Here is a 14,587-nt window from a genome sequence, read left to right as displayed (position 1 = left end):
CCCTCCCTCATCAGTTTTTTGGTCTTGATAGGATGATAAACTAATAATTTTTTTTATGGGGCCTAAAAGACAATCGATTAACAACAGTAAACTATCCACTCCTTCAAAACAAACCGCGCGAATTGAGCGGAAGTACGATCTGACCCTGTATCCCAGAACACATTGCGCATTATGATACTTTGGCGTGTTAGCCCTTGTAATGGTGTGTTGTATAAACGCCGACGTTTGGAGGATCGTCTCGGCTAGTGTAAACACATTCAAGGACGTGAATCCGTGTTCGTATTTAGTGTGTAGTATAAACACAGCCCTAGTACTGTATCTTATGTATGTTTGTAACAAAACTATAAGGTGATAAAAAAAAACCATGTACTGTACTGTACCTTGTTAGTGTAAATTTGTTGTTCTGGAACAACCTGCTATTTTCGAGTAGGTTTTATTGGTAGTATTGTAATTAAACCTCCCTGTTTTTTGTGTTAACTGCTATTGAGAAGGTTTGAGAAACAGTACACAGCAGTGGTCAATCAATTCAGACAATCGGTTTTAAAATGGACTTCACTTTTACAACAATGGCACACATATTTACTAACTTTCTTATACTGCAGTATTAGTTGGATTGCAGTGAGTGTCATGAGAAATCAGTTGTTATGACAAGAAGTTTTCCTTACTGAAGTTAACATATGTGGCAAAGACAAGCCAAACCAGTCACTCGTCGCAAAAAATCGATTTTGAGTTATTAATACAGTGTTAAAGAGTAAAATAAGAGCTATAAAATGGTGAAAGAATCATTTAAATCAGACATTTCATTATAGTAGTTACATACATACAGTTGTTTAATGAACAATATATGAGAAATCAGCCTTCAAAGTTTATGATTTCGGGCATTACTCATGCAGAAACTATCGTCAAATCATTAAAAAGTGTTGTTTTAGCATTGAAAATGGGGAAAGTAACAGCATAGCATGATGTACAGTATAGATATATAAAGGTTAGTTTAGCAATTAAATAGAATTTGACATTTCAGCAAGTTTTGGCCATTTTCTCTGAAACACGATTCGCGACGAGTGACTGGTTTGGCTTGTCTTTGCCACATATTTACTTTAGTTAGAGGATGTGGGTTGTCATCTAGTTTACATTTAATTTTCCTGTTTATGATGTCAGAATAAATATTTTTCATTTCTGGAACATACATTGAAACACATTCATTTCCTTAGGCGATACTTTTTATCTAATTTTAATTTTGCCAGGTAGGACGGTGACGCATGAGCGATTCTGTTCTAGCACAAATCGGAAGCCGAAAGTCATCTAGTTTACATTTAATTTTCCTGTTTATGTCAGAATAAATATTTTTCATTTCTGGAACATACAAACCTATTATTATCTTACTAGCGAACTATTATTTTACTCGCGATTTTATGTAGTTTACCTGCATTTTCCTTTGTTAGGCTATTGTACCATACAAGAAAACAGAAAGACATAGGCCTAATCGAAGTTGAATCATGGCCTGATTAAAAAGGAATATAGAGCTCCCTCTAATTAAAGATTCCTTCAATTAAAGACCACTTTTACGAAATGTCTTTTATCTTTATTATTCTAATTAGAGACCAAAGTTCCTATAGACCATGGAAACCCTGGTCCCAATTGTGGTCTTTAATTGGAGGGAGACCTGTAGTTGTATCACGGCCAACATTGAAACACATTCATTTCCTTAGGCGATACTTTTTATCTAATTTTAATTTTGCCAGGTAGGACGGTGACGCATGAGCGATTCTGTTCTAGCACAAATCGGAAGCTCCCTATTGGGTTGGTACACTACTCTACATACATGATGCCAGTCATGCAATTGGAATTGTAAAAATGAAGTTTTGTTATTAACTTTACGCAGCTTGTAACTTGTTATTTATTTGTGGGCCAAAACCTGGGCTAATTAAATTTATTGTGACAATGATATTCCTTGGTGGATCATGTTATATTACTGCTTGCACACATTTTTGATTGCCTAGGAATTTCCCAGCCGCTTGGCGCTATATCTATTAATTGAAAGCAAGTAAAAGAAGCACATGATGTATACCTTAAAAGAGAACTAGCAAAATGATGTTTTGTTCTAGAGAGGATTTTTGATATGCCATTAATAATAGAATCAACCTTAAAATCGTTCTTTGGCTATTTTTTTATGAAGTTATAGGCGATTACATACGATTTTACCATGACGTCACTGGCGAAAAAGTAACAAAAGATCGTGTAAATAGCGCCGCGTAGGGTATCCAAAGCGTAGGGTATCCACCGCGTACGATCTTTGCGTGCATGCTTTAACAATCACAATTTACAGCCATGGTTCGTACGAAAAATCGTACGCGGCGGATACCCTACATGGCGCTATTTACACGATCTTTTGTTACTTTTTCGCCAGTGACGTCATGGTAAAAACTTCATAAAAAAAAGCCAAAAAACGATTTTAAGGTTGATTCTATTATTAATGGCATATCAAAAATCCTCTCTAGAACAAAAAATCATTTTGCTAGTTCTCTTTTAATGCATCCCCAACCACAAACGATAAAGAGAGAAATTTTACTTATATGTGTGTTAGCCAGATTTTCGTAAATTTTATAAAATAAAGGGAAATAATAATAAAAAAAAAAAAATGAGGCAGAGAAAATGGATGCACAAGGGGATGAGGAACTAGTAATTTTTTTTATTTGGCCTTATACCTGTAGATTTAAAATCAATGTAGTAACAAATCCTGGTTCTTCCATCGTTTTCTATGTTGAAAAACAAAATCATTGATTGTTCATTGTCGGTGATTGTTATCACATACTATCTGAGTTAACTAATCAGTCAACAAGGACAATCTGTTGTTAGTGTTGAGAAAGCAATTTGCTGATGAACAGGTAGACAGAGACTAAGGTTAAAAGGTATGTAGCCTCGCTGACTAGTGAAGCTTTCCCATTCAAATCATCTGAAGAGAAATACTTAGTGATAATATTTGTGATTCGATTAAGAAGGCAGACTGTAGGTAGTGATTAAACTCTTAAGTAAAGTCAATACCAAAGTCAATCATTTACATTTGACATTGACACCACAAAACAAAGGGCTGAATTGGCTATTGCCTCTGCCTGTTTCTTTACTAAAATGATATTAAATTGGTCTTTTATATTAATTAAATTATTTTCTTTTCAACTGTATGTAAGTTCTTTTGCCCGATGCTGTAGCCAGCTATTGGGACAGTTGGGACAGTACCACACAATTTTTCTATTGGGGTCTACAAAGAATGGGTCCACATTTTAAAAATGGGTCCAGATTTCTCATATTTTGTTTAAAATGGGTCGACTTTTAAGAAAATGGGTCCAGATTTCTGATATTTTGCCTAAAATGGGTAAATTTTTAAGAAAATGGGTCCAGATTATTCATTTTTTTGCGTAAAATAGGAGAACCTTTAGGAAAATTGGTCCACATTATTTGAATTTATGCGTAAAATGGGTCCACCCTGATATTGTCCCACACTGTTTGAAAATCCTGGCTACGGCATTGTTTTTGCCCGTATTTAAGAATTAGGTGCATTTGTACCCTGTGATCCTTACAGGGAATTTAATTCTGCTTTTTATTTTTATTTTTAATTATATTCAATCCTCAAACAACAGAGATAGAAACTGCCACAAACATATTGGGGGAAAAAACGTATACATAACAAGAAAACAATATAGTTGTTTGTAATTTACTCTGTTGACATGATGCCTCCCTGCAGATTTTGCAATTACTGATCCAGACCCAGGTACTTAGTATTGCAGTACACACTGTAGATCAATTTCCTTGAATGTACTTTTTGGGTTAAATCAGACATGAATGAGAGGGAAAATAATTTCCGATAAGCATTCTGATGATGATGAAAGCACATGGACGTATAGGAAATGTGATTATTTATTTTGAAATTAATTACATTCATATTAGTTGTTGTTAAATTAACATTCAAAAGTAGATGAAATCCAGTTTAAGGACTGATAGTGTAAATCTTGCTTAGATCATTAAATCTAATCTCTGCAGTGTACTGTAACTACAGTATTGGGACAGAGTGGGATCAACCCTCAAGAAACAGATTACTGTACGTCATATTTCTAATATTTTTTTTTATTCAGTTGCGATAAAAAGTGATTGATTGTTTGATTGATTACCTTCACCAGGTTCTCCCCAACCCCCACCTCCCATTCTACTCTGGGAATTTGTAGAATTAAAAGTCACCTAAATATCACTTCATGTCCCAGCGTGTACTTTACTCCTTACTTCCCATCAGTCCCCTTCCCCAATCTAAATTTCTTTTAACAATCTCATCCAAATGAGGTAATACCTAACTGCTCCCCTATTTGCAACATGTTTCATCATATCTTCAACCTTGCCTTTAATTCATAAATCAATTAATCAATCAGGCACTCTATTCTGTCACTCTGATTCTGCAGGCCCTATACTAATTAAGCTGACAGCATCTTTAAATCCCACATTGTATAATAATTAACAAAAGGACAAGCCATTAAAGGTACACCTTATTGTTATGTACCGTTAATTATGCCTATTGTACAAGCGCATAGTTTAATTTGGCCCATAGTTATTTCGTAGGACTTATAAAAAATGTTATTTGTAAAGTTGTCATTCCAGGTGATGTACTGTACATTAGGACACTAACTGTAAAAAAATTAGGTTTTTTTTATAAGCAATGTATTGTGGGCAGCTGTACTCTATATTATACAGTAAGTACCAAAAATATAACTTTACAAAGTCATGTAGTTGATTTATTTTCAGTATTAGCCGAGACTTTTTTATACCTTTCTTTCGCGAACTTATTTTTTTAAAGATCGTCGGGGGAGGGCGGAAAAAATGAAAATAAAATTTTGTTTGCTTATTTATAGCAAATGGTTTGGTCAAAAACATCCAGAAGGAGAAAAAAATAAAAATAAACATTTATTGTTAAATTTAAACAGTGTATAGGATGGTTAAATGCTTTAAATTTATATAATTAGGAAAAAAATTATAATCTTATTTTTGTAGATTTTAAGGCAGTGGCGGGCATAATCGAAATAAAGAAAAATTTTGTTCTGAAATTTCCAGTTTTTTGTGGCGGTGGGTTCTCTAATTGGCAAAAAATAAAATTCAATTTTTATTCAATATCATCAGTATTGGTTGGCGGGGCAGGTTTGCGAAAATGTCTCGCCTTACTATCAAAACAATTGTGTTACTGTAGTTCAAAATTCTTCAGATGTTAAATGTGTACAACTACTGCTCTATATATAGTACACAGAAAGCTTGTGTTATAGTAATAAATATTTCATCTAGTCTATAATTAATATAGAACTATGCAGTGCTCTATGGGTATCAGAGCCAAATATGTAACAATAAATGATGGTTTCCTTGTCATGGATTGATTTATTAAATTCTACCATACACTCAAATATAAATATGTGTTTTTGGTTAACATTTTGGAAGTTGATTTTGTGGTCCTTCAACCATGTTTTTGAGAATTTACTCAGTTTTTTTAGAGTTTCACTTGCGCTTCAATTTTGGTGAAGTTTTTAAATTAAATTGCTCTACTCAAGGGATTTGCAAATACATCAATTACTGCAACGTTGATTACTGTTACAGTTCGCCCTCCAATTTTATTTCAAGACCACCTTTGGGACCTTAAAATTTGGAGTGGTCTCTGGGTTGGTCTCCAATTAGAGGGCTAGCTTTGTGTTAAAAAAGGTTGAAGATTGATATTGGGTCTTTGGAAAAGAGGGGCCTTGGAATTAGAGGGGTCTTGAATTGGAAGGTGCAGTGTAGTTGTAAAAATTATGATAAAACTGCTCTATCTAGTAAAGTAATTAATAATATTAGGTAATCTGTGGCAGATCTAACATTTTTTTTCTGGGGGCACAAGTGTCAAAGGTCGGAAAAGGAGTGTAACCTACAGTGTATAGTTGAGAGAAAAATTTTTGTCAAAGAAGATTTGATAATGTGGACAAGACTTCAGATCCTTAAAATTTTATAAAGAGCCTGGTTGTAACTCTGTAAGTAAAATGGAATTGATGTAATTTGGAATGTCATCAAGAGTTTTGACTATACTGTATATCATGGTATATCTGAAGAGCTACTGTACTGTATGTAGCTTGATAGTACCCATGGTATTTGTATCCCTAGGCTATGAATGTGAAAAAAAGCCTTGTTTCGAATGGCAATCACTCATAAACAGAGTTTATAGTAATTTGGAAGCATTACCATATAAAAGATTAATGCCAATTCTGACTATAAATGTTTTAAATGGTCAGGTTTAGGATTATTAAAGTTTACAGGTTTTACAGTTGAAAGGATACTGTTGAGTGTCAGCTGTCCTTTAAATCTCTGTTTCTTCGTAGATTGAATGGTTCTCTTTGATTATATCGTACATGTACCAGACATTACTGTATTTAATGAGAAAAGCCTGTAAGTGTCCATTCCCTTGGTAATTTCATATTTATTCAACACCCCAGGCATTTATTGTTGAGAACAGTTTTTGAGTGGGAAATTATTTGAGGAAGGCCTTTATTCGACAGAGGCGTTTTTTTTTTTTTTTTCTTTCTTTTTGGTGTAAAATGCTCAAATTAGTTAATTGACTGTAAAGTTTGACAACTCATCTATAGTCAAACTATGTTATTGCATGATCATAACAACTCACTGATCTTAACCAGGTTAGAAATTTAATGTAATTCTACTGGAGTAGGACATTGATAAATGTGTTGAGAATGATGTTGCTTCCATTCGATTTGTTTCACTCATTTTTTTGTGTGTGGAGGGGGGGGGGAGTTTATTCAAGGAAAAAATAAATGACTCAGGGAATTTATTCAAGGTAGGCAAAATAAGGCTTTGAGGGTTGGGGGGTGGTGTTTATTCAGTTCGTGGTTTCTTACTCTTAGCATACACTATGCTACCACATAGCTTTTTTTCTTTATTCTCCACAATAAAATATTATGTCCAATGGTGGCGCCAGGACACAATAATTTATTTTCATTTCAACTTTACTATGTATATTGAGTTACATATTGTGTATAATATTACTTGATTGCGTGATTACTGATGAGTAATACAGGGCCTGAAAAACACAAATGACGCATCCATTCTCTGCTCTGTGTGCACCCAGCAACGAGACACTGTCTGCTAATTTTTGATGGTAGATGTGTTAATTTTCATTAAAAACAATCTAAGGGTCCCAAGTTGGAAGAACCCATTTCCGGGAGATTCATTTAATGACATTGGGTGCGCTATATATTCAATGAGGAAAAAATGTACTGTAGGTGCCAAACGAAGGGCCACACCCACCTCAGGCCCACCATGATTGGGGCTGGGGTGATGACATTTTTTAGAATAGGCACCTTTAGAAGCCCGGAAATGGCACTGTCAGACTACGAAAAGTAATCAGCAACCAAAGTTTAGGCCTAAATAAAACAAAAATATTTGTTATTACTGATTTTGCGGGAGATAAGTAAATTTCCGGGAGATTTTTGCTTGTTTGTAGGATTGCGGGAGACCATACCGATTTCCGGGAGACTTCCCCAGCTGTTCCGGGAGACTTGTGACCCCTGCAATTTGTGTTGTGTTCTCCATAGAATTGCCTTTGCTGACTGCCATTGGTGCAGTGTGATCCCGCCTTTAGGATTAAAGTATAGAGCTTTCAATATTTTTTTTCAAAATAATTGTTTCCTTAAAATCATTGTTTAATACTTAAGTTGAATAGCAAGAAAACAGCTGGGTACTTTGAAGTGATTGATTTCCAACAACTTTTTATAATTTTTTATTAGGTTTTTAGATAATTTAGCAGATTTTACCTGGAAGTAGTGGTGCAGTTAAAATGCTGTAAAAGTGATTAAACCATAAAATACCCTAATCCCTGTCATGAGGGAAAAACAAAAATTGTTAATACTAAATGCTATAACATGTTTTAATATGTTGAAAGATTCAAAAAGAGCATACTGACTGACTGAAAGATACAGTACATTCACCCGACCAATAGTAACGATAAAAACACACTTTGCGACTAGTCTTGACGTCAGTGGGATATAACATTATGACTGTAAACAGGCCCGATCAAAGAGTATCTGATACATCGTGCTAACCCTTTTGTACTTTTTTAAATCACTTTACCCAATAATTACATGGATTAAGTATGCTATAATTAATGCATGGAACACTCATTGTGTACAGCTTTGATTTATTGCCTGCATTTTTACAAAATTCTACAAATCTTCTCCTACAAATTATGATTTCAACATTATTCTATTATACTGTAATATTTAACAGTATAAAATAACAATGTAATCCATCATCAATCTTCTTTAATAGAAAGCTAAGCCTATTTTTATTTGGATAGCGAACCCCACCAAGAACCAACAATGATCAATTTTTTATTTTAATGTAAATGGAAATCCACTTGGACAATTACAAGTTGTCTCAAAGTGCTTGTAGAAGATGATGAAAAAGAAAAAAAAGAAGAAAAAATAACCCATGAACTATCCTAGAACTAATCAGAAACAATTTTAGAATCAAATTGAGAACGAACCAGTAACACTACACCATTCTCCAGCAATTTGCGACAGATGGCCAGGTTAGGAACAGTTATCACAGGTGCTGTAGTGATACTGGTGACTAATCTAACCTATCCTGAAGGATGAAACGAAAAAGTAAAAAACAGAAAGTGAATGATTAAGTTAGAGAGACTGAAAAAGATGTTTTAACACAAAGCTAACCCTGTATTTGGAGACTGAATGCCTAAACCACCACAAACTTTCAGGTGCCAAGGTGGTCTCGGATTGGACGGTGAACTGATGCTAAATTAGCCCATGAGCAATTAATTTACTTGAATCAATTAAGCGAGATGAATGGATTATCTGAATGCATTACTCATTAGTGGGCTTACAACTTGTGTACCCGCTTCCAAAACAACCTTTTAATCCTACTATAGTTGAACAAACTCTGGCTTAAAGTATTGTTTGTTTACAATGGTTTTTGTATTTTCAGCAGGTTTTTAAGCCTGATTTTGTTTGTGGATCTGATTATTTTAACCTGACTTTGTTGTGTTTAGATCGTAAGGGCTGTAGGTGTCAAATATGTGAACTTTAGTGTTTAGTTTTTAACACGTTTACTGCCATGCTGTATCTTAGAGTTCTTTTCCACTTGCCGCTACAAGATTTAAAGAATGCCACCAAGTAGTTCCCAGTTGCAAGTAGTAAAACATATAAAGCATCTCAAATAAATTTATAATAATTGATAATTTATTTTTAGTTTTACTCAGTACCTTTCTAAAACAGATTGTGCCCTGATAATTAACATAAACACCATAGAATAAATACGAGTATACTTGTTCCTGGCCCATCTTCAGTAAGATTAGTATTCTCGTCCACAGGAGTGAATGTGTCAACTATCTAACCGCAAGTCTAGGTGGTACTCCACATTTGGTTTATATGCCAATGTTTCCTAAAGCTGCATTCGCATTCGGACCACATTTCTGATGCGCTGATCGCCAGCGTCCCTTTACATACACACTGATCTAATATTGGTTTCGGTGTGAACACAAGTTCAATTCTGTTCAGTTTCTTTTATTGCTATGAAAGCCATTATCGCCCAATATCTGCTTAATCACAAGTTCACAGTATACTGTACTAAATTCACAAAAAGATTAACACATTAGAATGTATAAAAAATTGGAAGAACAAATGCGCTGTATAATGATGCCCAGTTGACATCCTCATTCGCTTTTCACCAAAAGGTAGAATAAAAAACTAAACTGTCATACTAAGTGATAACTTATGTATAGTAAAGACCTCATGTATCAAGATATAAATTTGCAAGAAGACCTACAAAGATGATTGTAAAAAACATCATCTGACAGCAAAGAAAAGCTAAAAATATATTACTATAGTAACAAGGTCACTTAATCCCCAAACAGTGACATCATATGAAAATCTGGAATAGTGTAATAGTGTTAATAGTTCAGTTTTATGTGTTCAATTAATTGTATATAATATGATACATTTTAAAAAAGCTATAAAAAAAATGAAAGTGGCAGGGGACAGCTAATAATAGGGCAAATATTCGCTTTATTTCCAGAGCCAGCTGCTCATTGATTGAATATGTAGAATAGTAAAGATAAAAACTACATTTAATATAGTGATTTTTGTGGCAAAGACAAGCCAAACTAGTCACTCGTCGCAAAAATCGATTTTGAGTTATTAATAAAGGGTTAAAGAGTAAAATAAGAGCTATAAAATGATGAAAGAATCATTTAATCAGACATTTCATTATGGTAGTTACAGGAGTTTAAACATACAGTTGTTTAATGAACAATATATAAGAAATCAGCCTTCGAAGATTTTGGGCATTACTCATTCAGAAACTATCGTCAAATCCTTACAAAGTGTTGTTTTAGCATTGAAAATGGGGAAAATAACAGCATAGCATGATGTATAGATAAAGGTTAGTTTAGTGCAATTAAATAGAATTTTAAAAATTTGACATTTCAGCAAGTTTTGACCATTTTCTCTGAAACACGATTCATGACGAGTGACTGGCTTGGCTTTGCCACATTTTAGGCCTGGTATTGGCTCTAGTGAATTTTGTTCTGCTCAGCAAATTTCTGTGGGTACGTGTGCCTAAGATGGGGTGGGATGCCAAAGGATTGCCGGTGGGATGCCAAAGGATTGCCGGTGGGATGCCAAAGGATTGCCGGTGGGATGGCCCATATATAAGCCGATGATTACGCTAATCGCAAAATGAATGAAAAACTATGTTTGATTGAGCATAGAAATAGAAGGTTGATTTTCAATATTTTTAGTTGAACAGAAAATGCAGTGCTACAGTCTGTCATGACAGTCTTTTTGGAGAGTTAAAAGGTCCAAGTATGCCTTAGTTGAGCATTGCATCATACCGTAATGGTCCATGGTTGCAGCATAATGAAGTTACAGTCAGCAGGACTGGTACTCAAGGCCTAACCTAATTGTGTGGTGCAATATTTTCTTACCCAAGGATTGGCTAAAAGTAGGCTTATCACCTCCTTAGATTTTTCAAGCTAACCTTTTAATCCTCCATTTAATACTAAAAGCATGATCTCATGCCAAAAATAACTGACATACTAATTGAACATGCAAGAAAGACTGTATTGTGTCATTTTTTGATCAGTGTCTTTTGTGCCAAAGTTTAATTGAGGTCGTAGCAGTAAGCCTTACTACCTTAGAAGACCTACAAATTCACCAATCAGATTACTACTACAGTATGAAGTTTTTAAAATCCTAAACACTTGCTATCTACTGCAGCATACTGTAGCCATGAAAAGGTTTTAACTTCAAAGTATGTGGTAAAACCCTGAATTTAACAAGGCACCTTGAAAAAATGTCCAGACAGCTACTAAGGGCATGTTTCTGCTGCAAATCCCAAAAATACAGGAATAATACAGGTATTCAAAATACCTGTATAATACCGGTACCGAAATCCTAACCCCATTTCTACTGCTTATTCTAATGGGTGGTCGTGTCTAGTTTCTGTCAAAAACACGACGGAATTTCGTCATCGTTACCCAAAAGGCCATTCGCGAAGCGGAAGTTTGAATTGACCTTTGACGATACTATCAACAACAACTCCACCGTAACTGCGCAAAAAAAACTACCTACCTACCTAGCCCAGGCATGCCTTCGTTCGTTCGATCCCCGCGAACGCGAGTAACGACAACATTGCAAGAAAAACCATTGCCTAGTTTTGAAGGGAAATAAACTAGTACGTACCATTTACTTCCCTCCGTCCATCCATTAAAAACGGGGGGTTATGAATTGCCCTGTCGCCCAATATTTGGTCCAGTTCATCGTAAAATGGGCATGTAACTCTGTTCCTGCCCGACCGGTTGTTGTTATCTTTGGCAGTAGTGTACTGGCGCTTCAGAGATTTGATTTTATTTATTATTTGTTTGGAACTGAATTCAGTTCCAAATTCCGCTTTAACTTTAGCTACTAAGTTTTGGTAAATAATGGCATCTCGTTTTGTGCCACTGAACTTCCCATTAATCTTTTCTTTGCCCCACACTAGAACCAAAAAACGAGTTATCTCTTCAGTCCACATCTTTTCACTAGGCCTACAGACAGTATTTTGTACCTTCCAGGGGTGACCAATACAGGTATTTTGTGTTGCAGCTGAATTTAGGGACTGTGAATACCGTTACACATTCCTGAATACCGGTACGTACCCTCAATCAATAGCGATTTTTTAAGCGGTACAGAAGTACCTGTATTTCTTACGATAGCCCGTTTCTACTGCAAAAAAAAATACCTGTATTATACAGGTATTTTCTGGCAGCAGAAACAGGCCCTAAGACATAATTGATACATTACTGGTTCAGGTTGTCACTCTTTTTAAAATACTGTAATTTTAAGCCTAACTAAACTGAAACTACAGTGTAAGTGAATATAATAACTATTTACTATTACCTATGTACACTTTTTTTTTTTATATAAGAACACATTTTATAAGAACTTTGAGGCTGAAATTACTTACAAAATAAGAACAAATTGAGGCTGAGGTAAAGTGTCAAAAGATGTTTTTATTTTTTCAAGTAGAAAAAAAACCAACAAACCTTATCTGTACCTTAGGTGTATAGTAGGTGTGACTATATGTACAAATACTGTACCCACAATGATATAGTACAGTAATATACTGCTGTATATACAGTAATAATTTTCTGTTTTTAACAAGTGTGTAAAACTGGCCAAAAAATAAGAAAACTGAGCCTGGGAATAATTTTAGGGTTCGTATAAAAAAAGTATCCATGTAAACATTGTCCAGATTAAAATGTACAATTTTTTCACGACCTAATATTGTTGACTTAAAACGAGAGAGAGGAAATGCCTGACAACAAACTGAATCACAGCATGGCACTTTTTTATCTTATCATTTTAATTGTTATTCAATATAGCACCACATTATGATTGACAGCAGGTGGGCAATTAAGCGCATTCTTACTCTGGTAGGAGCAGTCCAGCGACTCGCTCAGGTGATGTGGTATCTTTCCAATTCCCATAGCAATTCCCACAACAGCGGTTCCAAACGAAAGCCTGATATTAAATGACGTCCATGTAAGTGGACTGAAATTGAGGGTGATGGTAATTGATTTCAGCATGGATGCTGAATGGACACAGTGGCGAAAATTAGTGAACGATAACGTTATGCCGTACTCTGATTGGATGAGTAATTGTTAATAAAATAACCTGACAACGGCCATGGATACTAATCTACAGTGGTACTGTAGCTTGGTGGTTAAGATGCTTGCCTTCCAATTTCAGGAGCCTGGGTTCAAATCCTGTGACATGCCTTCAATTTCACTCCCTTGTAGTGAGACTTATTTTATTATTTATTTTTATTTATTCTTTCTTTATACTGTAGGCACTTTCAGTATTATTACACTGATTTTCAAAGTGGTACAGTTAAAACATAACAAAATATATACAATATAAAGAATTGTTTAACAAAAAATTGAAAGAATATAAATATGACACAAAAAATATAAACAATGCAAGAGAAGAGTCAATGAAATACATATGTAGTAATATGTTTTGGAATGAATGTAACAACGTATTTTGAAAGTTAATTTTTAATTCATTAGGAAGTTTATTCCACATTTTTGTTGCCCGGTAAAGAAAAGTCCGTTTTCCTTGACTGTTATTCCAAGTTTGGATGACTAGATTGTTATTTGCTTGGCTACATGTTCTTTTAGTATGGGAACTATTGTTGAAGATCAAATTTTATGTCGGATATTGAGGAGCGTAATCTTTTAAACATTTGAAAGTCATAAGTATTTTCCATCCCAACTAGCTTTGAGTCTTCTCCAGCCAAGAGTACTTTATATAATGAACAGAAGTCTTAATATCTACTGAAAGCAAAATTATATCTAATATATTCATAAGCACTTGTAAACAATTGGTGTTTTGAATACTACAGTTAGACCAAACACAGCAGCAATAATCAAAAAGAGGAATAACAAGAGCTTAAAACCATCTCATTATATCATATTAAGAGGGATTAATATCAACCAACCTTCAGTTCAAGTTTTAAATTGAGAATCTGTACTTGTTAAAAAGTTTGTATATATTTAATTGGTACACATTATTTAATCATTTATCATTATTTCATATTAAGACAGCCCCTAATATCAACCAACCTTCAGTTCAGGTCACCCTCTATAACTTTGGTTTTAAAAAGTAATCTATAGCTGATTCATTTAAATGTTTTTTTAAAATGATAATCTATGCTCTTCAAAAAAGTTTGTATATTTAATTGGTACACATTAATTAATCAACTCTCATTATTTTATATTAAGAGGACTCATAATTATCTACTAAACTTAAGTTCAGGTCACCCTATATAAGTATGGTTTTAAAAAATAATCTAGCTGATGCTTTTAAGTAGGCTTTTTTAATGAAAATCCATACTCTTCACAATAATTAACTAATACTGTACAGTAAGTACCATTAGATGAGGCTTTTGTAATATCTTGTTTGCCAAGTTATTGTTTTAAAGATCTTCAAAGTATGGTGGAAAACAAATTAAAATAAAATTT

The 14,587-nt window shown here is 34.3% G+C and overlaps 1 protein-coding gene across 2 annotated transcripts in view; it reads left to right on the top strand.

Annotated features, from left to right (window-relative positions):
* Window positions 1-14,587, top strand: part of LOC117109763 (myosin-I heavy chain-like) — an 85,154-nt gene that overhangs the window by 2,085 nt on the left and 68,482 nt on the right. Inside the window, exon 1 of one of the 2 annotated variants that reach the window (XM_033252176.1) lies at window positions 4,685-4,733. The exons of the other annotated variant lie outside the window; for it this stretch is intronic. Within the exon in view, the coding sequence (XP_033108067.1) occupies window positions 4,700-4,733 (34 nt within the window). The 5' untranslated portion in view covers window positions 4,685-4,699. Of the gene's footprint in view, window positions 1-4,684; window positions 4,734-14,587 lie in introns of those variants that run through there. 2 annotated transcript variants of the gene reach the window in all.

The sequence above is a fragment of the Anneissia japonica genome, unplaced genomic scaffold (genome assembly GCF_011630105.1).
Source record: "Anneissia japonica isolate Jap-2015-1 unplaced genomic scaffold, ASM1163010v1 scaffold3782_len1007564_cov172, whole genome shotgun sequence".
NCBI lineage: Eukaryota > Metazoa > Echinodermata > Crinoidea > Comatulida > Comatulidae > Anneissia > Anneissia japonica.
This window is presented reverse-complemented; position numbering and strand designations above follow the sequence as displayed.